A 24,675-nucleotide genomic window follows, 5' to 3' on the forward strand; every position below is an offset into this window, starting at 1 on the left:
CTTGGCTGAGACATGGTCTGCTTTGTGACTTGTCTGTGTTCCCTGAAAAAATTTAAAGCATCATTTAACTGCATTTCCACAGTGCCTCATACTGAAAGCACTTAGACTTAAGTTGATCAAATAATTTATCATACTAACTGAGACACTTTTAAAAGTGAAAGAGGATGTACTAGTAATTACACCAGGACAACAGCCCTAAACCAGGACTGCCCCAGCAAACTCAGATGCATGGTCACTCACCTTTTCCTTATGTTGAAGTAATAATTATCGACTTGTCTGTCATCTCCTCCCCCCGCAACAAAATATACACATATATGCACAATCCTTGAGCCCCTGGAAGGGGATGGCCTCAGCACCTGGTACAATGACACATAGGAAGCAGTTGATTAATCAATTAACTTATTGATTAAATCATGATGATTTTATTGGAGGAGAACATTATAGCCTGATGAAATGGCATAGCAAAAGAAAAGGAGATGGGAGGGCACATTTACAAGCAAATAAACTCTCCTGGGTAGAACAGATGTTTGGGGGTTGGAACATAATTTGGGAAAGGATTGTGGAACTCCTGATCCTCAATGAGGATAAGGAATTTTTTAACAGTGGTGGAAGGGGAAGGTTAAAGCAAGGAATGACATGAGGATAATGGGTAATTTTATGTAAGACGAATAGGAGGGAGCGGAAAGAAGAGGGAACTGCAGAGATTATTTGGATAAAATTAAATTATGAAAGCCTGGATTAGGAATATTTGCCATTTCACATTTTATGCTTGGGGACAAAGTCGAGACCATTTAGACTGCAAGTAACAGAAATCCAAATTAGCCTGGTTTAATCAAAAGAGGGAAAATTGTCTGGGTGCGACAACTCAGGCCTGTAATTCCAGCACTTGGGAGGCTGAGGTAGAAGGATACTTGAGGCCAGAAGCTTAAGACCAGACTGAGCAACAGAGCAAGACCTCATCTCTACAAAAAAACAAAAAAGAATTAGCTGGGTGTGGTGATGCACACCTTAGACCTACTTGGGAAGCTGATGGTGGAGAATCACTTGAGTCTGGGAGTTTGGGGCTGCAATGAGCTAAAATCATGCCACTGAATTCCAACCTGGGAGACAGTGTGAGACCCTATCTCAAAAGAAAATAAAAGTGGGTGGGAGGGCTGAATTTGTCAGCTCAGCAAGCATAAATATGTAGGCATTGCTGGATCCAGGTCCTCAAACAGTGTCATCTCATTAGGAATCTTCTCTCCTTTTCTTAGTTCTGCTTCTTACTATGTCAGATTCATTCTTAGTCAAGTTCTCCCCAAAATGGCTTTCAGCAACTTTCAGCCTACTTTCTACTGGGGTTAAGAGAACACTGCTTTGCCAACAATTCTAGCAAAAATCCTAAAGAAGGTTCTCATTGGATACCTGCCCATTCCTGAACCAGTCACTGTTGATGCAAGGGGTTATGGTCTGACTGGTCAGGGCTCCGTTATGTGCCCACTCCAGATGATAGAGTTGGCTTCACCTGAACCAAATAATCTAAGTGTGTGTGTGGGGTTGGGGAGCGTTGGGAGGATGGAGGGGTGAGGGACACAGATAGGAGCAGGGATATCTTGCTAAAGGAAAACTAACTTGTTTTGAAAAGAAAGAAAATGGATATTAGGAAGCAAAACCAATAATGTTCTCCAATAAAGTCTATGATGTTATTTCTCAGCTTGAAGATAACAGTGAGCTCCTTTAGATCATCAAAATCAAATCACAGAAAAAAAATTTCAAGAGGAAACATAAAAGTAATGATATTCCAAATGAGCAAGAATAAAGATATCTATTTGTTCTGAAATACTTTAGATTACATTTATGCAATATAGTTAAAACATGAGAGCTAAAATATAATTTGTTACCTTTAACCCAATAAATATGTTGTTTATTATAATAGTACATATCTCATGCTTATTATCCATAGAAAACGGAAAATATTATTTCACCTTTCCATCCAAACTATGAATGGAATAATACAGAAACTTATGATTACTGATCTTTGAGAAGGCCGTTATGGAGCCAAAGGAGGGTTGAAAAGGACAATTAAAATGGCCCAATTTTTGTTGAATTCTTTATATAGTCTTATTGAGGAACAAACTGATAAAACTCTTCAGTCTGATATGACAAGGTCTGTGGATTTAAGAAACACTCATAAATTTGTTTGTAGAATTGACAGCATAATTCTGAAAAAACTACAAATGTGAATTTTCCCATGGTACAATGTTAGTGTTCCTAGTTGTCTAGATTAAAAAAATATTTTTAGAATGAATGTCTATTATTCTTAAATTAGAAAAAGAAAGAAAAAAGTTTTCCTTAAGAGAAAGAAGAATTATGACATACAGGGAAACTAGCGTTGACATTTGAAGTGGTGTCATTGTGGTCTTTCTCACAGGTTTTTTGGTGGTTGTTTTTTTTTTTTTTTTTTTTTTTCATAAATATCCATGACTATCTCAGAAACAACATTGAGTTGGATGGACCATTGATTTGAAATAATGTGGTAATTCTCTTATTATGTAAATATTATTAAAAACCATTTCCACAGCATTATGCTAGTGTACGTAATAAGAGTTTCATCATATTCACTGATACTTTACTAAATCATTTTGATTCCTTTCAAGAACGTACCTTTCAAGAACAAGTTTCTGACACAGAAAATAACCTGAACCAAGGACCCAGCTTGGTGGAAGCCATCTTTAAAATATTGTACCATTGCAGTTTTTCTCCACAAACATTTGCAAATGTTTTTGTGAGCTACATGGAAGAAGAGCAATTATGGGACTTTTTATATAACATTCCAGGTATGAGACATTTACTATTTGTAAAAGAAATGTTCTATAGATACTTATATGTACCTTTAGAGATGTTTAGAAGTTGTATTGATATTGGTTTTGCTGAATCTGTTGTTTGTAAAAGTTTACCTTACATTTTTTCAGTATAAAGCCTTCTGTTGGGAATCGTTAATTATTAGTTCCTGTAAAATTTCATATACTTTGGGACAAGATGCAAGGGAGGTTGAAGGGAAAAGATTTTCTTTTTTTATTAATTAGGGAATGTTCTGTCATAAAAATTTATTTTAATATTTATCACAGATTATGTTTTGCTATTGAGCATATAAGATATTAGTAAGATGTGAAAAGTATTTTGTGATTCTTGGGTGCATTTATTCAGCAAATTAATGGACAATACTATTGGTCAATTTTCTTCAGATGTATAAGGCATTTATTATTATGACCACAGTGTACCTCTCTACAAGGCAAGCATATCCTGTGATTCCTTTGGAGAGAATATATTTTTCCCATCTGTATTGTTCTTCTTCCTTCAGCTACAGAGAATAATAAAGGCAGTGCAGGTTGTATGTTTGAACAGAAGGTTTTGATGGGTTGCCCCACCCTCTGGCCACTGTAAAAATTCTCACATTGTCTTATCCTTAATATTCTGCCTCTAAATTTTCATATTTAATATCTTGGGAAAACAAAGGATGGAAACTTAGACAATGATTTTTATTATTATCCTGCTGTTCAAATAGTGATTTTTATCATTTACATTTAGTTTTCAACCTATAAGCTTTCTTTTATCCTGCTTTGGAACCTGAATTTTCATAAAATATTTCCTAGGCTTCATATAAAATATCTAACTAGTTCATAGTCATGGTTTCACTCCTCCCAGACTTTTTGACTATCCTCTAGATATTACTTGAATATCATTCTAGCTGTTTTAAAGTCATTATGTTTCATCTTCTCTTGGTCATTATCCCTATAAAATAGTAATAGGTAACTTTATGTTATGATTTCCAAAATTCAAATCTGTCATTTAAAGTTTCTGTAATAATGATCTCCTTTTAAAATGTTATCTCCTAGTTGCCATGCATTCCCTTACTGCTTCTTGCTTCCCCAAAGGAAGGGCATATTTCTAGGTAAAAAGGCTGAATTAGAAGCTTGTTGTGTTTCTGACGTAGTCTTTACTGAATTGAAAGAAAAATGACCTTGAAAGTTCTGCCACCCTCTGCTGCTTTTAGTTGTTTCTGGGGAAGTAAGAGCTGGATTTTCTCACAAGATTATAAAGAACCAGTGACCCTCATGCTTCAACCACTATTTATCCTTCAACTATTAGGTTCCAGAACCATCTTTGACACTCAGCACAAAACTATACTGAAAATGACCTAGAAGATATAAATGGATTTCTGGTGCTGCTAGCGGAAAATAAAACTGTTTCTTGCTCCTAATTTGACATCTCTCCATCTACATATTGAGCAAACCCTCCCTCACATGGTCAGACAAGTCTCAGGAAACAGACGTTATACATATTCATAGAGCCTGAATTATGTGTGAAAGCTCAAAGTGGCAGAACTTCAAATGGGTGAAAACTCTCTCACCCTTTGTACAAGTTGTTGCTCCATAAACATTAAATAGTCTCAAACCTCATACCTGCAGTGGTCATGAGGGTCTGAACTTTTCTCTTTTCTCTCCCATTTAAGTCTTTGGAAAGGTCTTTTTTTTTTTTTTTTTTTTTTTTGGTTAGCAATCTTGGTTATTTTAAAAACCCTAATAAGATAACAGAAGGTACTAATTCATAACAAAATTAAACCTTTTACTATGACTTTTGTTTAATTTGAAAACATAACATGTTTACAAGAAATACAGCTAACACATGTAATCATAATCCCACAATATTTACATTTTATTACTAATAGATCTATGCTTCAGTAAATATAATTAATCTACTCAGATTAACTAAAGTACGTTATTTTAAACCTTCACTGCTGTAGTTTCCTCATACTAAATCACTGTCTATGATTTCAGCATAGTTTACCCATAAAACATCACAGTCTTATCATTTTAGGGTAAAAGGACAAAGATGAAGTGGTCAGTATCTTCATCTTATTGTTAAATAAACAAAAAGCAGAAATATTAAGAGAATTGCCTAAGACTGTCCACCAATTAAGTTGGACAGACTTAGCACAAGAAACCAGATCTCCTCTCTCCTAAGCCAGCAGTCCCCAACCTCTTTGGCACCAGGGACCGGTTTTGTGGAAGACAATTTTTCCACCAGGAGGGGGATGGATTCAGGATGAAACTGTTCCACCTCAGATCATCAGGCATTGGTTAGATTCTCATGAGGAGTAAACAACCTAGATCCCTCGCATGCGCAGTTCACAATAGGATTTGTACTCCTATGAGAATCTAACACACTTCTGATTTGACAGGAGGCGAAGCTCAAGCAGTAATGCTCACCCACCTGCTGCTCACCTCCTGCTGTGTGGCCCGGTTCCTAACAGGTCACAGACCAGTACTGGTCTGCAGTCTGGGGGTTGGGGACCCTGTCCTAGGCTATGTTATTTCTCATTTTTTTTCTACTGGACTAAAGTTTTTGAGACACTACTTTTATGAACATATGAATTCAGTAATGAATTATACAATCTGATTTTATACTTATAATTCCATCTAACACATAACTCCTTAGACTGGACGTAAGCTAGGGAGGGACGACAAGAAGGAAAATACCCACTTAAGATTACTACAAAAGCTATAAACACAAAAAATAATTAAGTCAGAGACCTAATGTGGGTGTTTCTAAGGCCAATGCACTCTATAATAAATAGATTTACTAACAATCATTGGACACCTGTGTCTTCAAAGTAGATCAAGCATTATTCAGTTAGACAAATGAAAATATCAAAGCATACATTACCTCAACTGGTTTTTAAAACAATGTCAGAACAGGCTTGTAAATGAGGCAAATACTGTCAAAAATATCCATCCTATATGATAGTAATATATTCAACAAGTATTGTTCACTTGGCTCCTTGATATGGCATTGGGCTTACTTTCGTTTTCTGAATCAGTTTTCTTAACTTTCTCACAACCTTTGGGAAAAAAACTTTCAATAACCTAGCAAAATTTCCCAATTAAAGGTTGAGATCCATAGTTTCCACTTTGGTTTTCTACTCCTCCTCAGCCTCATAAAGACCTTTAAGAAGAGTTGTTTAGAGAGTATATATATGCTATATTGCCTTCTTGTTGCCAAAATTAATTTACAGTGCCTTACCTTCTATCAGACACAGTGACTGTCTCTGTTACCTACATAAACACCTGCAGCATAGTATAGGTAGATTTTAAATGTAAGCTTTCACATATTGAAAGGCTGTCTTTGTTCTATGTTGTAACTAATCATTTATTCTGATCCTTTTGTCACCATTCAGTTTGTTTGCAATTCACCTTAAAAATGTTTTAAAATATTTTATTGATTGAATATAATAAAATTCACTCATTTCAAGTGAAGAGTTCAGTAAGTATGACCAATGTATAAATCTGTGTGACAGCCACAACGATAAAGATATGGAACATTTTCTGTCATCTCCAAAGGTTCTTTCATTCCCCCTTTGCTGTCCAATCTCCTTTCAAGTCTCAGCACCAGGAAGACACTGACCTGCTTTTTGTCATGATAGTTTACTTTTGATATTCTAGAATCTCATATAAATAGAAATCTGTGTTTTCTTTTGTGTCTAGCTTCTTTTGCTCAGTTTAATGTTTTTGAGAATTTTATATTATGCTTTATCATTAGTTTGTTTTTGCTCATTGCTGAGCAGTATTTCACTGAGTAGTACTTTTTAAATCCACTTGCCAGTTGGTTGGACATTTTGATTATTTCTAGTTTTTGGCTATGATGAATAAAGCTGCTATGAATACTACTGTATGTCTTTGTGTGACTACAGATATCCCTCAGTATATGTGAGGAATTTATTCCAGGAGCCATTCCCCTTATTAAAAAATCCATATACTCAGCCAAGTGTGGTAGCTCATGCCTGTAATACCAGCACTTTGGGAGGCCGAGGTGGGTGGATCATCTAAGGTCAAGAGTTTGAGACCAGCCTGACCAACATGGAGAAACCCTGTTTCTACTAAAAATACAAAATTGGTTGGGCTTGGTGGCATGTGCCTGTAATCCCAGCTACTCAGGAGGCTGAGGCAGGAGAATCGCTTGAACCTGGGAGGCGGAGATTGCAGTGAGCCGAGACGCCATTGTACTCCAGCCTGGGCAACAAGAGTGAAATTTCGTCTCAAAAAAAAAATCCGTATACTCAACATATACTCAAGTCCTACAGTCAGCCCTACAGAACCCGCGTATATGCAGGTTTTGCATCCTGCAAATATTGTATTTTCAATCCGCATTTGATTGAAAAAAGTCTGCATGTAAGTCGACCTGTGCAGTTCAAACCCATGTTGTTCAAGGGTCAGCTATGTATGTTTTCATTTCTCTTCAGTAAGTACTTAGAAGTGGAAATGCTAGGTGATGTAATAAGTACATTTTTAACTTCATAAGAAACTACTGGCCAGGTGTGGTGACTCACGCCTGTAATCCCAGCACTTTGGGAGGCCGAGGTGGGTGGATCACCGGGTCAGGAGATCGAGACCATCCTGGCCAACGTGGTGAAACCCCGTCTCTACTAAAAATACAAAAATTAGCTGTGTGTGGTGGTGCGTGCCTGTAATCCCAGCTACTCGGGAGCCTGAGGCATGAGAAGCACTTGAACCCAGGAGATGGAGGTTGCAGTGAGCTGAGATTGTGCCACTGCATTCCAGCCTGGCAACAGAGTGAGACTCCATCTCAAAAAAAAAGAAAAAAAAAAAAAAAGAAAGAAAAAAACAAACTACTAAACTGATTCACAAAGTAGTCATATCTTTTTACATTTTGGCCAATAACATATGAAAATTTTGTTTGCTCCATATTCTTGCCAACAGTTGAGATTGTCTTTTTGATTTTGGTTATTCTAAGGGGTAGGTAGTATTATCTCATGAAGCTTCAATTTACATTTCCTTCATGAATAATGACATTGAACACCTCTTCATGTTCTTAGTGACCATTTGAACATATTATTTTGTAAAATATCTACTCAAAACTTTTGTCCAATTTATTAATTGGTTGTCTTACTGAGTTGTAAAGGGTTCTTTATATATATTACATATAAATTATTTGTTTTATACATATATTGATAAAATTTCCTCCCTGTCTATGTCTTGCTTTTTCATTTTGTTAACAAGGTCTTTTGATGGAGTGAGGTTTATAATTCTGATGAGTCCAGTTTATCGTTTTTTTTTTTTTAATTTTTTTTTTTTGAGATGAAGTCTCACACTGTTGCCTGGGGTGGTGTGCAGTAGGGTGATCTCGGCTTGCTGCAGCCTCCACCTCCCAGGTTCAAGTGATTCTACTGCCTCAGCCTCCCAAATAGCTGGGACTACAGGCGCATGCCACCACACTTGGCTAATTTTTGTATTTTTAGTAGAGACAGAGTTTCACTATGTTGGCCAGGCTGGTCTCAAAGTCCTGAATTCATGATCTGCCTGCTCGGCCTCCCAAAGTGCTGGGATTACAGGCGTAAGCTACCGCGCCTGGCCCACTTTATCAGTTATTTTAATCGTAGTGCTTTTTGTGTCCTAAGAACAATTGGATTGTCTAAATTTTACTAATATTTCTCCTATGATTTCTTTTGGCAATTTTATAGTTTTAGTTATGTTTAGTTCTATGATGGATTTTTGTGTATGGTGAGATAAGTGTTGAGGTTCTTATTTTTCCATATGGCTATATAATTTTTCCAGAACCGTTTTTTCGAAAGGCTATTCTTTATAAATTGGATTACTTCAATGCTTTTGTCAGAAATAAATTGACCAAGTGATCAAACAGATGCATCTATTTCTGGACTCTCTATTTTGATACTTGGCACTATAGGTTTATATTGTTACTTGCTTTCTATTTCTTGTTCTATCTAATCTTCACTTGCCCTCTATTTTGGCCCTCGTTTGGATTAGTTGAGTATTTGTCAGTATTCCATATTACCTTTTCTAATGGCTTCTTTATTTACTTTAGTAATTGCTACAGGGTTTACAATATGTATCTTTAACCCATCAAAATTTACTTTTTAATAACATTATACTACTTTGCATCTAATATAAGAACCTTATAATGCTATATTTCCATTTACTTCCTCCCTATCCGTTATTCTATTGTTGTTGTACATTTTATTTCTACAAATATTATAAACCCTTCAATTTATTGTTTTATTTTTGCTCCAAATATTTTAAAGAAATTAAAAAATGGGCTCGGCCTCCTCGCCGTGGACGCGGACGACTCCCGGGCCCGCAAGGGCTCCTTGCGGAAGTTCCTGGCGCACCTCTCCGTGGCCGGCAAGGCCATCGGCGTGCTGACCAGCGGCGGGGATGCTCAAGCATCACTTAGTGTTGATTTAAATAACATTAATTGGAGGGGCGGAGCAAGATGGCCGAATAGGAACAGCTCCAGTCTCCAACTCCCAGCGCGAGTAACACAGAAGACCGTGATTTCTGCATTTTCAACTGAGGTACTGGGGTCATCTCTCTAGGGAGTGCCGGACAATCGGTGCTGGTCAGCTGCTGCAGCCTGACCAGCGTGAGCTGAAGCAGGGCGAGGCATCGCCTCACCTGGAAGCGCAAGGGGAAGGAAATCCGTTTTCCTAGCCAGGGGAACTGAGACACATAACACCTGGAAAATCGCGTAACTCCCACCCCAATACTGCGCTTTAAGGAAACAGGCACACCAGGAGAATATATCCCACACCTGGCCGGGAGGGTCCCACGCCCACGGAGCCTCCCTCACTGCTAACACAGCAGTCTGCGGCGATCTATCCGCAAGGTAGCAGCGAGGCTGGGGGAGGGGCGCCCGCCATTGCTGAGGCTTAAGTAGGTAAACAAAGCCGCTGGGAAGCTCGAACTGGGTGGAGCTCACAGCAGCTCAAGGAAACCTGCCTGTCTCTGTAGACTCCACCTCTGGGGACAGCCCACAGCTGAGGTCCAATAGGGAAAGCAGCGGGGGCGGTGCAGAGGCGAACGACTCTGTCTGACAGCTTTGGGGAGAGCCGTGGATCTCCCAGGGCGGAGGTTGAGATCCGAGAACGGACAGACTGCCTGCTCAGGTGGGGCCCTGACCCCTGAGTAGCCTAGCTGGGAGACATCCCCCACTAGGGGCAGTCTGACACCCCACACCTCACAGGGTGGAGTCATCCCTGAGAGGAAACTTCCAAAGGAAGAATCAGACAGGTACACTCGCTGCTCAGCAATATTCTATCTTTGGCAACCTCTGCTGCTGATACCCAGGCAAACAGGGTCTGGAGTGGACCTCAAGCAATCTCCAACAGACCAACAGACAGTCCTTCTGACTGTCAGACGGAAAACTATCAAACAGGAAGGACACCTATACCAAAACCCCATCAGTACGTCACCATCATCAAAGACCAGAGACAGATAAAACCACAAAGATGGGGAAAAAGCAGGGCAGAAAAGCTGGAAATTCAAAAAATAAGAGCGCATCTCCCCCTGCAAAGGAGCGCAGCCCATCGCCAGCAACGGATCAAAGCTGGTCAGAGAATGACTTTGACGAGATGAGAGAAGAAGGCTTCAGTCCATCAACTTCTCAGAGCTAAAGGAGGAATTACGTACCCAGCGCAAAGAAACTAAAAATCTTGAAAAAAAAGTGGAAGAATTGACAGCTAGACTAATTAATGCAGAGAAGATCATAAACGAAATGACAGAGATGAAAACCATGACACGAGAAATATGTGACAAATGCACAAGCTTCGGTAACCGACTCGATCAACTGGAAGAAAGAGTATCAGCGATTGAGGATCAAATGAATGAAATGAAGCGAGAAGAGAAACCAAAAGAAAAAAGAAGAAAAAGAAATGAACAAAGCCTGCAACAAGTATGGGATTATGTAAAAAGACCAAATCTACGTCTGATTGGGGTGCCTGAAAGTGAGGGGGAAAATGGAACCAAGTTGGAAAACACTCTTCAGGATATCATCCAGGAGAACTTCCCCAACCTAGTAGGGCAGGCCAACATTCAAATTCAGGAAATACAGAGAACGCCACAAAGATACTCCTCCAGAAGAGCAACTCCAAGACACATAATTGCCAGATTCACCAAAGTTGAAATGAAGGAAAAAATCTTAAGGGCAGCCAGAGAGAAAGGTCGGGTTACCCACAAAGGGAAGCCCATCAGACTAACAGCAGATCTCTCGGCAGAAACTCTACAAGCCAGAAGAGAGTGGGGGCCAATATTCAACGTTCTTAAAGAAAAGAATTTTAACCCAGAATTTCATATCCAGCCAAACTAAGTTTCATCAGTGAAGGAGAAATAAAATCCTTTACAGATAAGCAAATGCTTAGAGATTTTGTCACCACCAGGCCTGCCTTACAAGAGACCCTGAAGGAAGCCCTAAACATGGAAAGGAACAACCGGTACCAGCCATTGCAAAAACATGCCAAAATGTAAAGACCATCGAGGCTAGGAAGAAACTGCATCAACTAATGAGCAAAATAACCAGTTAATATCATAATGACAGGATCAAGTTCACACATAACAATATTAACCTTAAATGTAAATGGACTAAATGCTCCAATTAAAAGACACAGACTGGCAAACTGGATAAAGAGTCAAGACCCATCAGTCTGCTGTATTCAGGAGACCCATCTCACATGCAGAGACATACATAGGCTCAAAATAAAGGGATGGAGAAGATCTACCAAGCAAATGGAGAACAAAAAAAGCAGGGTTTGCAATCCTAGTCTCTGATAAAACAGACTTTAAACCATCAAAGATCAAAAGAGACAAAGAAGGCCATTACATAATGGTAAAGGGATCAATTCAACAGGAAGAGCTAACTCTCCTAAATATATATGCACCCAATACAGGAGCACCCAGATTCATAAAGCAAGTCCTTAGAGACCTACAAAGAGACTTAGACTCCCATACAATAATAATGGGAGATTTCAACACTCCACTGTCAACATTAGACAGATCAACGAGACAGAAAGTTAACAAGGATATCCAGGAATTGAACTCATCTCTGCACCAAGCGGCCCTAATAGACATCTATAGAACTCTCCACCCCAAATCAACAGAATATACATTCTTCTCAGCACCACATCGCACTTATTCCAAAATTGACCACATAATTGGAAGTAAAGCACTCCTCAGCAAATGTACAAGAACAGAAATTATAACAAACTGTCTCTCAGACCACAGTGCAATCAAACTAGAACTCAGGACTAAGAAACTCAATCAAAACCGCTCAACTACATGGAAACTGAATAACCTGCTCCTGAATGACTACTGGGTACATAACGAAATGAAAGCAGAAATAAAGATGTTCTTTGAAACCAATGAGAACAAAGATACAACATACCAGAATCTCTGGGACACATTTAAAGCAGTGTGTAGAGGGAAATTTATAGCACTAAATGCCCACAAGAGAAAGCAGGAAAGATCTAAAATTGACACTTTAACATCACAATTAAAAGAACTAGAGAGGCAAGAGCAAACACATTCAAAAGCTAGCAGAAGGCAAGAAATAACTAAGATCAGAGCAGAACTGAAGGAGATAGAGTCACAAAAAACCTCCAAAAAATCAATGAATCCAGGAGTTGGTTTTTTGAAAAGATCAACAAAATTGACAGACCGCTAGCAAGACTAATAAAGAAGAAAAGAGAGAGGAATCAAATAGTCGCAATAAAAAATGATAAAGGGGATATCACCACCGACCCCACAGAAATACAAACAACCATCAGAGAATACTATAATGCCTCTACGCAAATCGACTAGAAAATCTAGAAGAAATGGATAATTTCCTGGACACTTACACTCTCCCAAGACTGAACCAGGAAGAAGTTGAATCCCTGAATAGACCAATAGCAGGCTCTGAAATTGAGGCAACAATTAATAGCCTACCCACGAAAAAAAGTCCAGGACCAGATGGATTCACAGCTGAATTCTACCAGAGGTACAAGGAGGAGCTGGTACCATTCCTTGTGAAACTATTCCAATCAATAGAAAAAGAGGGAATCCTCCTAACTCATTTTATGAGGCCAACATCATCCTGATACCAAAGCCTGGCAGAGACACAACAAAAAAAGAGAATTTTAGACCAATATCCCTGATGAACATCGATGCAAAAATTCTCAATAAAATACTGGCAAACCGGATTCAGCAGCACATCAAAAAGCTTATCCACCATGATCAAGTGGGCTTCATCCCTGGGATGCAAGGCTGGTTCAACATTCGCAAATCAATAACGTAATCCAGCATATAAACAGAACCAAAGACAAGAACCACATGATTATCTCAATAGATGCAGAAAAGGCTTTTGACAAAATTCAACAGCCCTTTATGCTAAAAACGCTCAATAAATTCGGTATTGATGGAACGTACCTCAAAATAATAAGAGCTATTTACGACAAACCCACAGCTAATATCATACTGAATGGGCAAAAACTGGAAAAATTCCCTTTGAAAACTGGCACAAGACAGGGATGCCCTCTCTCACCACTCCTATTCAACATAGTGTTGGAAGTTCTGGCTAGGGCAATCAGGCAAGAGAAAGATATCAAGGGTATCCAGTTAGGAAAAGAAGAAGTCAAATTGTCCCTGTTTGCAGATGACATGATTGTATATTTAGAAAAACCCATCGTCTCAGCCCAAAATCTCCTTAAGCTGATAAGCACTTCAGCAAAGTCTCAGGATACAAAATTAATGTGCAAAAATCACAAGCATTCTTATACACCAGTAACAGACAAGCAGAGAGCCAAGTCAGGAATGAACTTCCATTCACAATTGCTTCAAAGAGAATAAAATACCTAGGAATCCAGCTTACAAGGGATGTAAAGGACCTCTTCAAGGAGAACTACAAACCACTGCTCAGTGAAATCAAAGAGGACACAAACAAATGGAAGAACATACCATGCTCATGGATAGGAAGAATCAATATCGTGAAAATGGCCATACTGCCCAAGGTTATTTATAGATTCAATGCCATCCCCATCAAGCTACCAATGAGTTTCTTCACAGAATTGGAAAAAACTGCTTTAAAGTTCATATGGAACCAAAAAAGAGCCCGCATTGCCAAGACAATCCTAGGTCAAAAGGACAAAGCTGGAGGCGTCACGCTACCTGACTTCAAACTATACTACAAGGCTACAGTAACCAAAACAGCATGGTACTGGTACCACAACAGAGAAATAGACCAGTGGAACAGAACAGAGTCCTCAGAAATAATACCACACATCTACAGCCATCTGATCTTTGACAAACCTGACAAAAACAAGAAATGGGGAAAGGATTCCCTATTTAATAAATGGTGCTGGGAAAATTGGCTAGCCACAAGTAGAAAGCTGAAACTGGATCCTTTCCTTACCCCTTATACGAAAATTAATTCAAGATGGATTAGAGACTTAAATGTTAGACCTAATACCATAAAAACCCTAGAAGAAAATCTAGGTAGTACCATTCAGGACATAGGCATGGGCAAGGACTTCATGTCTAAAACACCAAAAGCAACGGCAGCAAAAGCCAAAATTGACAAATGGGATCTCATTAAACTAAAGAGCTTTTGCACAGCAAAAGAAACTACCATCAGAGTGAACAGGCAACCTACAGAATGGAGAAAATTTTTGCAACCTACTCATCTGACAAAGGGCTAATATCCAGAATCTACAAAGAACTCAAACAAATATACAAGAAAAAAACAAACAACCCCATCAAAAAGTGGGGAAGGATATGAACAGACATTTCTCAAAAGAAGACATCCATACAGCCAACAGACACATGAAAAAATGCTCGTCATCACTGGCCATCAGAGAAATGTAAATCAAAACCACAATGAGATACCATCTCACACCAGTTAGAATGGCAATCATTAAGAAGTCAGGAAACAATAGATGTTCGAGAGGATGTGGAGAAATAGGAACACTTTTACACTGTTGGTGGGATTGTAAACTAGTTCAACCATTATGGAAAACAGTATGGCGATTCCTCAAGGATCTAGAACTAGATGTACCATATGACCCAGCTATCCCACTACTGGGTATATACCCAAAGGATTATAAATTACTCTACTACAAAGACACATGCACACGTATGTTTACTGCGGCACTATTCACAATAGCAAAGACTTGGAATCAACCCAAATGTCCATCTGTGACAGACTGGATTAAGAAAATGTGGCACATATACACCATGGAATACTATGCAGCCATCAAAAAGGATGAGTTTGCGTCCTTTGTAGGGACATGGATGCAGCTGGAAACCATCATTCTTAGCAAACTATCACAAGAAGAGAAACCAAACACCGCATATTCTCACTCATAGGTGGGAACTGAACAATGAGATCACTTGGACTCGGGAAGGGGAACATCACACACTGGGGCCTATCATGGGGAGGGGGGAGGAGGGAGGGATTGCATTGGGGAGTTATACATGATATAAACGTTATGCACATGTACCCTGGAACTTAAAGTATAATAAAAAATAAAAAATAAAAAAAAAATAAAAAAAAAAAAAGAAATTAAAAAATGGGAAAAAGTATTTTATATTTGTCCAAATATTTATCATTTCCATACCCTTCTTTGTGTAGATCTGAGTTTCCAATAGGTACCATTTTCGTTCTACCAGAAGTACTTCCTTTAACATTTCTTGTATTACAAATCTTCTGGCATTAATTTATTTTAGCTTTTGATTGCATGACAAAAAGTATTTTGCCTTCATGTTTGAAATATTTTTCAGTAGATATGGAATTAGAGGTTCAGATTTTTTTGTTGTTCTTTTTCATTTTTCCTTTAGCACTGTAAAGGTGTTCATTTAATTATCTTCTGGCTTGCATTATTTCTGACAATAAATCAGTGGAATCTGTTTCCTTTTATGTAATTTGTCTTCTTTTATAGTTGATAAGGACTTTTCTCTTTGTTATTGCTTTTCAGCAATTTAATTATGATATGCCTTGTTTTTGTTTTCTTTGTATTTTTTCTGCCTAGGGTTTATTGAGCTGCCTGGACCTGAGATGTTTGATTTTTATCAAATTTGAAAACTTTTCAGCCATTCTTTCTTGGAATATTTTGTCTTTTGCCAGCCCCACTTCACTCCCTCCCACTTTTTCTGGGACTCCATTTCGTGTATGTTACACCTCTTGGCATGTCCCACAGGTCACTGAGGCTGTATTGTTCTTCCTTATTTTTTTGTATTATTTTTGTTTTTTAACCTTCCTTCTCTCTGTTCTTTTGTTTGGTTACTTTTTATTGTATCTTCAAGTTCAGTGATTTTTTTTTTTTTCTGCAGTGTCTAAAGTACTATTAAGACTATATGGTGAATTTTTTTTTTTTTTTTTTTGAGACGGAGTCTCACTCTGTCACCCAAGCTGGAGTGCACTGGCCAGATCTCAGCTCACTGCAAGCTCCGCCTCCTGGGTTCACGCCATTCTCCTGCCTCAGCCTCCCGAGTAGCTGGGACTACAGGCGCCCGCCACCTCGCCCGGCTCGTTTTTTGTATTTTTTAGTAGAGACGGGGTTTCACCGTGTTAGCCAGGATGGTCTCGATCTCCTGACCTTGTGATCCGCCCGCCTCGGCCTCCCAAAGTGCTGGGATTACAGGCTTGAGCCACCGCGCCCGGCCTATATGGTGAATTTTTATTCCAGGTATCTTTAACTTCTAGCAAGTCTATACAGTTTCTTTTTATATTTTATATACAGCTTCTCATTTAAATATTCTTATACATACATGATGTCTGTTTTAAAACCTTGTTTGCTCATTCCATCATCTCTTTCATTTCTGGGTATATTTCTATTGACTTAGTCTTCTCTTGATTATGGATCATATTTCTTTCCATGCCTGGTAATTTTTTATTGAATGCCAGACATTATCAGTATTATGTTGTTGAGTCTCTAGATTTTGTTTTCTTCCATTACAGATTTTGTTGTATTGTGTTACTTGTGTATCACCTTGATCATCTTGAGAGTTAGTTGTTTTCAAGCTTTATTAGGGCAGATCTAAAGTAGTCTTTATTCTAGGCCTGGTTTAGCCCATTTACTAAAACATTACCTTTTGGGTGTCCTTTGAATGTCAGATACGCAGTGACATCTTGCCACTCTGGTCTGAACTCAAGACTTTGCCAATCTTGTATGAACTCTGAGGATTGTTCACCTAACAGTTTCCCAGTAGTTGTTTTTCGCTTGGCTTCTTAGAGTCAGCCTTCCCACTGCCAGCCTAGTATTCTGTGTAAGACTGAAAGGAAACCTTATGCAGATTTCTGGAGCTCTTTCCCTATGTAGATCCATCCCTTTGGTACTTTTCTCAGAAAATTCCAGCTGCCTCATCCTCCTCTGTCTCTTCTTCTCAGTGAGACTTTCATGGTTTGCTTGACTTTCTGCTCCCTGAACTGGGATCCTGAAAGCACATTCAGACTTTAATTTGTTTTCTTTTAAAGGCAATTACAGTGTTTCCTGTTGTCTAATATATGAAAATAGTTATTTTGCATATATTTCCCTGTTTTCTAGCTTTCATGGCAGGAGGGTGAGTCTGAGACCAGTTATTTTTATCATGACTAAAATAAAAGTTCTTCTTCAAAGTTATAATCATTTTAAAAAATAAGTTATGATTATCTCAGTAGCAAGCCCACTAGACACATAATAAAATATTTGGAATTGGCTTTATCAGCTGACTATTGACTGAAAACACTGATTTCCTAAATAACATCCCTAAAAATGAAGGACTCTCAGTGTACTGTTTTTCACTTAATTCATAATATAATTTCCTTGGCCACTAATACATTCATACCATGAATCTAGTTCATTTGAGAATAACTTATTTGCTATATAGCTACTTTCAGGAACAATTGAACATGTTATATGATATTTGCTAAGCTAAGTAACCAAATTATCTCAGCCATTCATAATTATTTTGTGCAATTGTACTTTAAAAAGAAATGAACAAATTACAAGAAAAATTCACACCAGAAATTGATTTTTAAAATAGTTTTAAGGTATTTTCATAGTGTACATTCTTCTCTTCTTCTATACATTAATGCAGTGCTCTATGGTGAAAAATGTTTCACATTGAATTCCTGTTTGTGCTTCTTTTCTTCCTGTAGTTCTTTCCCAGCACAAGATTCACTCTGGGCCGGGTGTGGTGGCTCACGTCTGTAATCCCAACACTTTGGGAGGCCGAGGTGGGCAGATCACCTGAGGTCAGGAGTTGAAGACCAGTCTGGCCAACATGGTGAAACCCCATCTCTACTAAAAATACACACACACACACACACATACACACACACACACACACAAATTAGCTAGGTGGCCAGGCACAGTGGCTCACACCTGTAATCCCAGCACTTTGGGAGGCTGAGGTGGGTGGATCACGAGGTCAGGAGATTGAGGCCATCCTGGCTAACAAGGTGAAACCCTGTCTTTACTAAAAATACAAAAAATTAGCCAGGTGTGGTGGCGGGCACTTGTAGTCCCAGCTACTCGGGAGGCTGAGGCAGGAGAATGGCATGAACCTGGGAGGTGGAGCTTGCAGTGAGCTGAGATTGCACCACTGCACTCCAGCCTGGGCAACAGAGCGAGACTCCGTCTCAAAAAAAAAAAAAAAATAGCTGGGTGTAGTGGTGGGTGCCTGTAATCCCAGCTACTTGGGAGGCTGAGGCAGGAGAATTGCTTGAGCCCAGGAGGCAGAAGTTGCAGTGAGCCAAGATTGCACCGTTGCACTCCAGCCTGGGCAAGAGAGAGACTCTGTCTCAAAAATAAATGAAATAAAATAAAATTTAAAAAAAGATTCACTCTGATTGCACAAAAACTCTGTGTTGGAAATCCCACCCAGTCCTGCCTTTTCCCCGCTGGAATTTATACTCCAAAATTATCTCTCCCTTTCTTCTCACTATCAAAAGCTCTTGGTGTCCTGTTCCCATCTAGTACCAAAGGAAAACCTTTAAACCAGTCAAACTAGAAGTTGGCAGACCATTGCCTTTGGACCAATCCAACCCACCATTTTAATAAAGTTTTATTGGAAATTGCCATGTTTGTGTTAAAACTAGAAGTTGGTAAACCATTGCCTTTGGACCAAATCCAACCCACCATTTTAATAAAGTTTTATTGGAAATTGCCATGTTTATTTACTTACGTATTATTTGTGGATACTTTTGTGCTTCCACAGTAAAGATGAGTAGTTGCAACAAAGATCATCTTACAGCTTAAAATATTTATTATGTGGCTACTTACAGAAAAAGTCTTCTGACCCCTGCTCTAATTAAATCACATTATGATATCAATGACAAATGTTTGTATGTGTCCTTTTAGAGGCAATTGCATTTTTATAGCAAATGTATTGAGATATAATTTATATACCATAAATTTCACCCTTTTAAAGTGTAAACATATCACAGGTCAGTGGTTTTTAGTAGATTTACAGAACTGTGCAGCCATCAGCACCATTTAATTTTAGACCATTTTAATCACCTCAAAAAGAAACCCTGTACCCATTAACAGTTCCTCCCCAGTTCCTGACAACCACTAATCTACTTTCTGTCTCTATAGTTTGCCTTTTCTGGACCTTCTGTATAAATGGAATCATACAGTATGTGCATTTTGTGTCTGATTTCTTTCACTTAGTATAATATTTTCAAGGTTAATCCATGTTGTAGCATGCATCAGAACTCCATTTCTTTTTATTGTTGAATAATAATCCATTATATGGAAATATACGTTTTGCTTATTGATTCATCAGTTGATGGGAATTTGTGTTATTTCCACTTTTTAGCTGTTATTAATAATGCTGGTATGAACATAGTATACAAGTTTTTGTGTGAATGTTTAAAAAATTTTCTTTTGGATATATACCTAGGAGTAAAATTGTTGTAAACTGCCAGAGAATTGAAGGCATGTCCCAACACACACATAGTTTGTAACTCTTCCTTAGTCTTTACATCCTTTTTGCACAGAGCCTCCAGATTAGTCAGAGGTGAGAGAGTAGGGCTTTCTCAGGGCTTTCTTGGGTATGTGCACAGTCCTGTACATGTCTGTGTCTTTCTTGATCCCCAGGAGTATGACAGAGATATTCAAAATTTCTCCCCACTATGTACTTGTACATTTCATTTCTCAGTTTTTCTTTTCCTTTTTTTATTAGCTTCTTGTTTGCCACAACCAGTATTACTACCTCAGGCAGCCACAGAGTTAAACCATTGCTGCTGACTGTTTTGATGAAATATCCTGGGGATAGGACATTTTCAGTCACTGAGTTAGTTTGAATAAGGATGTGCATTTTGGACAGCGCTCTTCCAGAGAGATTCCAGACAAGACAAATAGTGACAATCTGGGAGACTGGGACGTTGTGGATAGGTCAAAACACATTCTGCCTCTTCCAGTGGCTGCTAGGCTTTTATAACTACCATGGCTTCAAGGCTGCTCGTTTTCAAGGCCATAGTAGAACTTGCTGAGGAATGGGAGCTGGGAATAGAGCAGGTTAAAAATGCCACAAAGCTCATTGTTTTTACCAAGATTCAGCTGATTTTCTTGAATAAATACTCCTTGGATTGTTGCAAGCCTGTGGTTAATTTCCAGAGTTCTCAAAAGTTGATTTTCACAATTTTCGCCAGTGTTCTGATAGCTTTAATGGAGGTGCAGACTTTCCCAGGTCTTCACACCATCATTCTGGAAGTGCTTCTCCACACTTGTCTATTTTTAAAGCACGCCTGAGGAGGCCAATGCCTTCATTAAAATTAATGGCTTTCTAATTCTAAAATTTTAAGATATTTGGTTCTAAAGCCAGAGATACTGGGGAATTCATATATTACTAAATCGACTGCGGACAATTCTAGATATATGTAAAATTTTCTCTAATTCTAGGGCATTGCAGAGTAATTACAGAAGACGGAGAATTGGTCTCAGATAAGAATAGGGCAGGTTAAAGCACCCTAGTACTTTTGTAGAGGACTGTTTAAATACAGCGGTAGGCTGGGCGCAGTGGCTCACACCCATAATCCCAGCACTTTGGGAGACCCAGGTGTGGGGATCACAAGGTCAGGTGATTGAGACCATCCTGCCCAACAAGATGAAACCCCATCTCTACCAAAAATACAAAAATTAGCCAGGTGTGGCGGCGCATGCCTGTAATCCCAGCTACTCAGGAGGCTGAGGCAGAAAAATCACTTGAACGTGGGAGGGGGAGGTTGCAGCGAGCCAAGATTTGCCACTGAACTCCAGCCTGTTGACAGAACTAGACTCCGTCTCAAATAAATAAATAAATAAATAAATAACAGCAGTAAAAGTAGAAAAGGGAGTCAGAAGCTTGGCTGCTGACTTAGATGCTACATTTATTAGGAGTGGCTGGGTATGGTATGTACTTAGAGATTGTGGATTGCTCCAAGCCGTCCCGTCTAGTCCTGTGTATACCACTGCTTGAACTGGCTATTGAACTGGCTAACTAGAGAATACATCCTTGCCTTGCTACTTACTGTCTGGTCTATCACTTCCCATCTGGTTTATCAGTGTCCTTATTTTCAAAAAGTGAGAAAATCAGACTGGAGCTTGTCTAAATTTTTACATTTCTAAATTTAGATGCTCCACCTAAAGTTATGAAGTATCAAAGAAACTAATTTTCTAAAGCAGTAAAGTATGCTAATGTATTTGCAGAAGATTTTCAATGATGTTTTGTTACTTTTGACTCCCCAGTTACTTATAATTTATCTGGAGACCTTATTTTCAATGACTTCTGGTTGGTAAATCTATTAATAGAATAATTATTTAAACCAAACCTTTTTACTTAGAAACATATTCAGATGTAATTTCCATTGCTTTTATAAAACCACACTAGGTTATTCTTTATTGCATATAACATCTTTCTTAACAATAGCCTGAAAAACTCCCACTAAATTACCTTTGTTCTGATTCTTCTAAATTATAGAAATTTTAACATAAAAGTAATGAAGTTTCTTTTTGGAAATCCTGCCACATCTGTTATTACCAAAATATAAAAGATTATACTGATAAAAATTGGTAAGCAATTAGTAGCTTAGTGAACATACAAAAACTGGTTTAAATCATTCTTAGGATTGCTGCTCATGGCCTCAAGCACATTCTCAATTTAGGACCCTCATTCAGCCCTTTCTAAGGCCTCCTGATTACTGTGTTGTAAAAGGAAGTAGAGTCACAGTTCTTTTCAACTTTGTGTGTGCTCAGCTGTGACATATTTGTTATTTTCTTCTTAGGAGTCTTAAATAGAGTCATGGAAGGTGAAAACTGACAAAGACCATAAATATCATCTTGTCTAGCCCTTGTCGCCCTCTCCCCTCACCATTTTATAAATGAGGACACCGAGGCCCTCCTAAAGTGTCTATATTTTTAATGGTGATTTGAAACACTTGAAAATTAATTAGATAACGAAGCAGGTATTCTTTAAGTTATATGATTCTAACCTGAATTTTATGTTTCTTTGTTTTCATTTGTTAATTTAATATAAAAAGTGGAAATAAACTACAATAACAAAAATCATTAATACAAATTATTATCATTTTAAATAATCCTTTCCCTTGCTTCTCTCATTTATGCTGATAATGAAGAATGAATATTTTGGGTTTTTAGCAGCTAGGTTTTAGGGCTATTACTCTATTCTTCCTATGCTATGTGTCTTGGCAATCTAGGGACCGGCTCTAACATTTTGCTGATAAGGAAACTTTTGGTAAGATTCTAACACTGAATTGATTGACCATTTGTAAAGAAAGAAGGAAGAAAGGAAAGAAGAAAAAAGGAAGAAAAATATATACCTGGAATTCCATCCATCATTGATAATCACCATTAACATTATAGAGTACATCTTTTAATTATTTTATATATGTGTGGAGATATATATTTTTAATAAAAATAGGATATCATACTCTTTTCTAACCTACTTTATTTTTACTACACAATATTTGGCTTTATTGTATAGACAGAAATACCAGAGCTAATTAAACAAATCACCTATTATTGGATATTTTGATTGATTTTAATTTTTTCTATCTCCTTTGCATATTTATAATAAATTTCTTAGGAAAAGTCCTACAGAAAGGAATATGTGAGTCAACTGATAAGTAAAATGTTGAAGCTTTGACATTATTGTCAGCCAAGTTGTCATCAGGGAAGGTCATACAATTTATGTTCTCACCAGAAGAGTCCAAAAGTACCAGTAAATATTATATACTGTTATCTTTATTGCCATTCCTTTTATTACAAACAAGAAGAATATTTTTTAAAAAATGTTTTATGGAGTGGTTATCAATCATATGATTTCTTGGTTAAAAGCAGCTCTCCTTTCCTATAGCTTTAAACTAGATTATTATGAAACTGAATTCTAGTTGAGCAAGGCACAAATGATTTGCTAGGTTCTGCTAACCATAATATGCCATCTGATTTTAAAGTCTCAACGTGCGTGGAGTATGAGCTAGAGGTCATTCGATGCTTGAGACTGGCACTGACCGATGCCGTCAAGGACACTGTACAGCAGATAGTATCTGTGATGAGCTCTAGGAGAAACTGTGAGACAAACCTAAACAAGCACATTGTTCCTGATTGTTTGCTTGAGAGCATGCCAAAAGAATGGAATTATAGTCCAAAAGAAACTAAAAGGAAAGAATCAAGCAAAAGTAAGTATACTTGTTTCTCTTTAAGAAAATACACCTGAAGAAGCAATTTTCTAGGATATGCGATCAAGTAAATTCTAAAAGTTGTAAGAATTATGTACTATATTAATCTTCTTTCCATTAAGCATATTTGGGACCCTTATTTTTATTTTTACTATGAGTCACATGATCAAGGAAACTAGAATGGAAAATTATTCAAATGGTCATCTTCTTTATTTAATTACCGTTCAGGATTTTCTGTGATGTTTTGTGTTCAGGCTAATATTCACAGATTAGTCACATGATTTTGACTAATTTTCTTAAAATTTGTTGAGTAACTTAAAATCCATAATCTAGAGAATATTGCTCTGATATTCCATTTAATTATTTTTTCCTTGAAGTTTTTTCTCTGCAAACATTAATTATTACCTTCTTTTCTCCTGCTAAAACACCTACATATGTAGCTTTTAGGTCAAAAATAGCACCCAGTTTGGTAAGTACATGTATTTTTCTGACAGTGTATTTTTCTCCCAGTGCTTCTGGTTCTAAATTGAGTGCGTTGTTCCTATTCAGAACAGCGCATCCACCAAGTGTACTTAAGAACCATAAGTTACCTACATTATTCGTTTATTTTATTAGTTAAGTCTTCTCTTCTTAAATAGTTTCTCCCTATCTAGATCTTTCCACTTTTGAAGAATTTCACAAGATTTCTTTATATGTATATTATATACCTGTATTCGTGAATCTTCTTTTGATTATTTAAAATAAAACTTTTTTCTTTCATATTCATCCTTTAAGAGGAATATTTTCACTAACTCTAAGGAAACTTTCTCTAGTTTTTCTAGAGAAACTAGAAAACTAGGAAACTAGGGAAAGTTTCCTTAGAGTTAGTGAAAATATTTTTTCTCTAAGGAAACTTTCAACAATAAAATACTCCAGCTGAACTCACTAAAGTCAATTCAAGGGACTAGCCTTTCTTTCATTCTTCTCCATGGAGATCCTAAATAATGTGACCTTATATTACAAACTCAAATCAATTATCTATCTGTGACCTTTCAGAGTAATGCTTTAATTCTGTTCAAGCTCTATTAAACTCCCTTTGAATCTAGTAAAGCCATTTAATTGAAATTGGAAAATGTCACCTTTTCATTACTTAAGTTCTTTCTTTTCTAAGAGTTGTTGCCATCGCTCCTTTGTTCTAGCTTTTGGATAGTTCAT

The 24,675-nt window shown here is 37.7% G+C and overlaps 1 protein-coding gene and 1 long non-coding RNA gene across 2 annotated transcripts in view; both read left to right on the forward strand.

Moving 5' to 3' along the window:
• The window catches only part of KIAA0825 (KIAA0825 ortholog), a 438,259-nt gene that overhangs the window by 131,045 nt on the left and 282,539 nt on the right, over positions 1-24,675 (forward strand). Inside the window, exons 14-15 of the mRNA XM_033179103.1 lie at positions 2,637-2,816; positions 23,257-23,481. Of these exons, the coding sequence (XP_033034994.1) occupies positions 2,637-2,816; positions 23,257-23,481 (405 nt within the window). The remainder of the gene's footprint in view (positions 1-2,636; positions 2,817-23,256; positions 23,482-24,675) is intronic.
• Positions 9,131-21,685, forward strand: LOC117064914. The gene is made up of 3 exons (XR_004429734.1): positions 9,131-9,250; positions 18,542-18,549; positions 21,675-21,685. It is a non-coding gene; the product is annotated as an uncharacterized LOC117064914 (long non-coding RNA).

The sequence above is a fragment of the Trachypithecus francoisi genome, unplaced genomic scaffold, assembly GCF_009764315.1.
Source record: "Trachypithecus francoisi isolate TF-2019V2 unplaced genomic scaffold, Tfra_2.0 Lachesis_group2, whole genome shotgun sequence".
In the NCBI taxonomy this organism is placed as follows: domain Eukaryota; kingdom Metazoa; phylum Chordata; class Mammalia; order Primates; family Cercopithecidae; genus Trachypithecus; species Trachypithecus francoisi.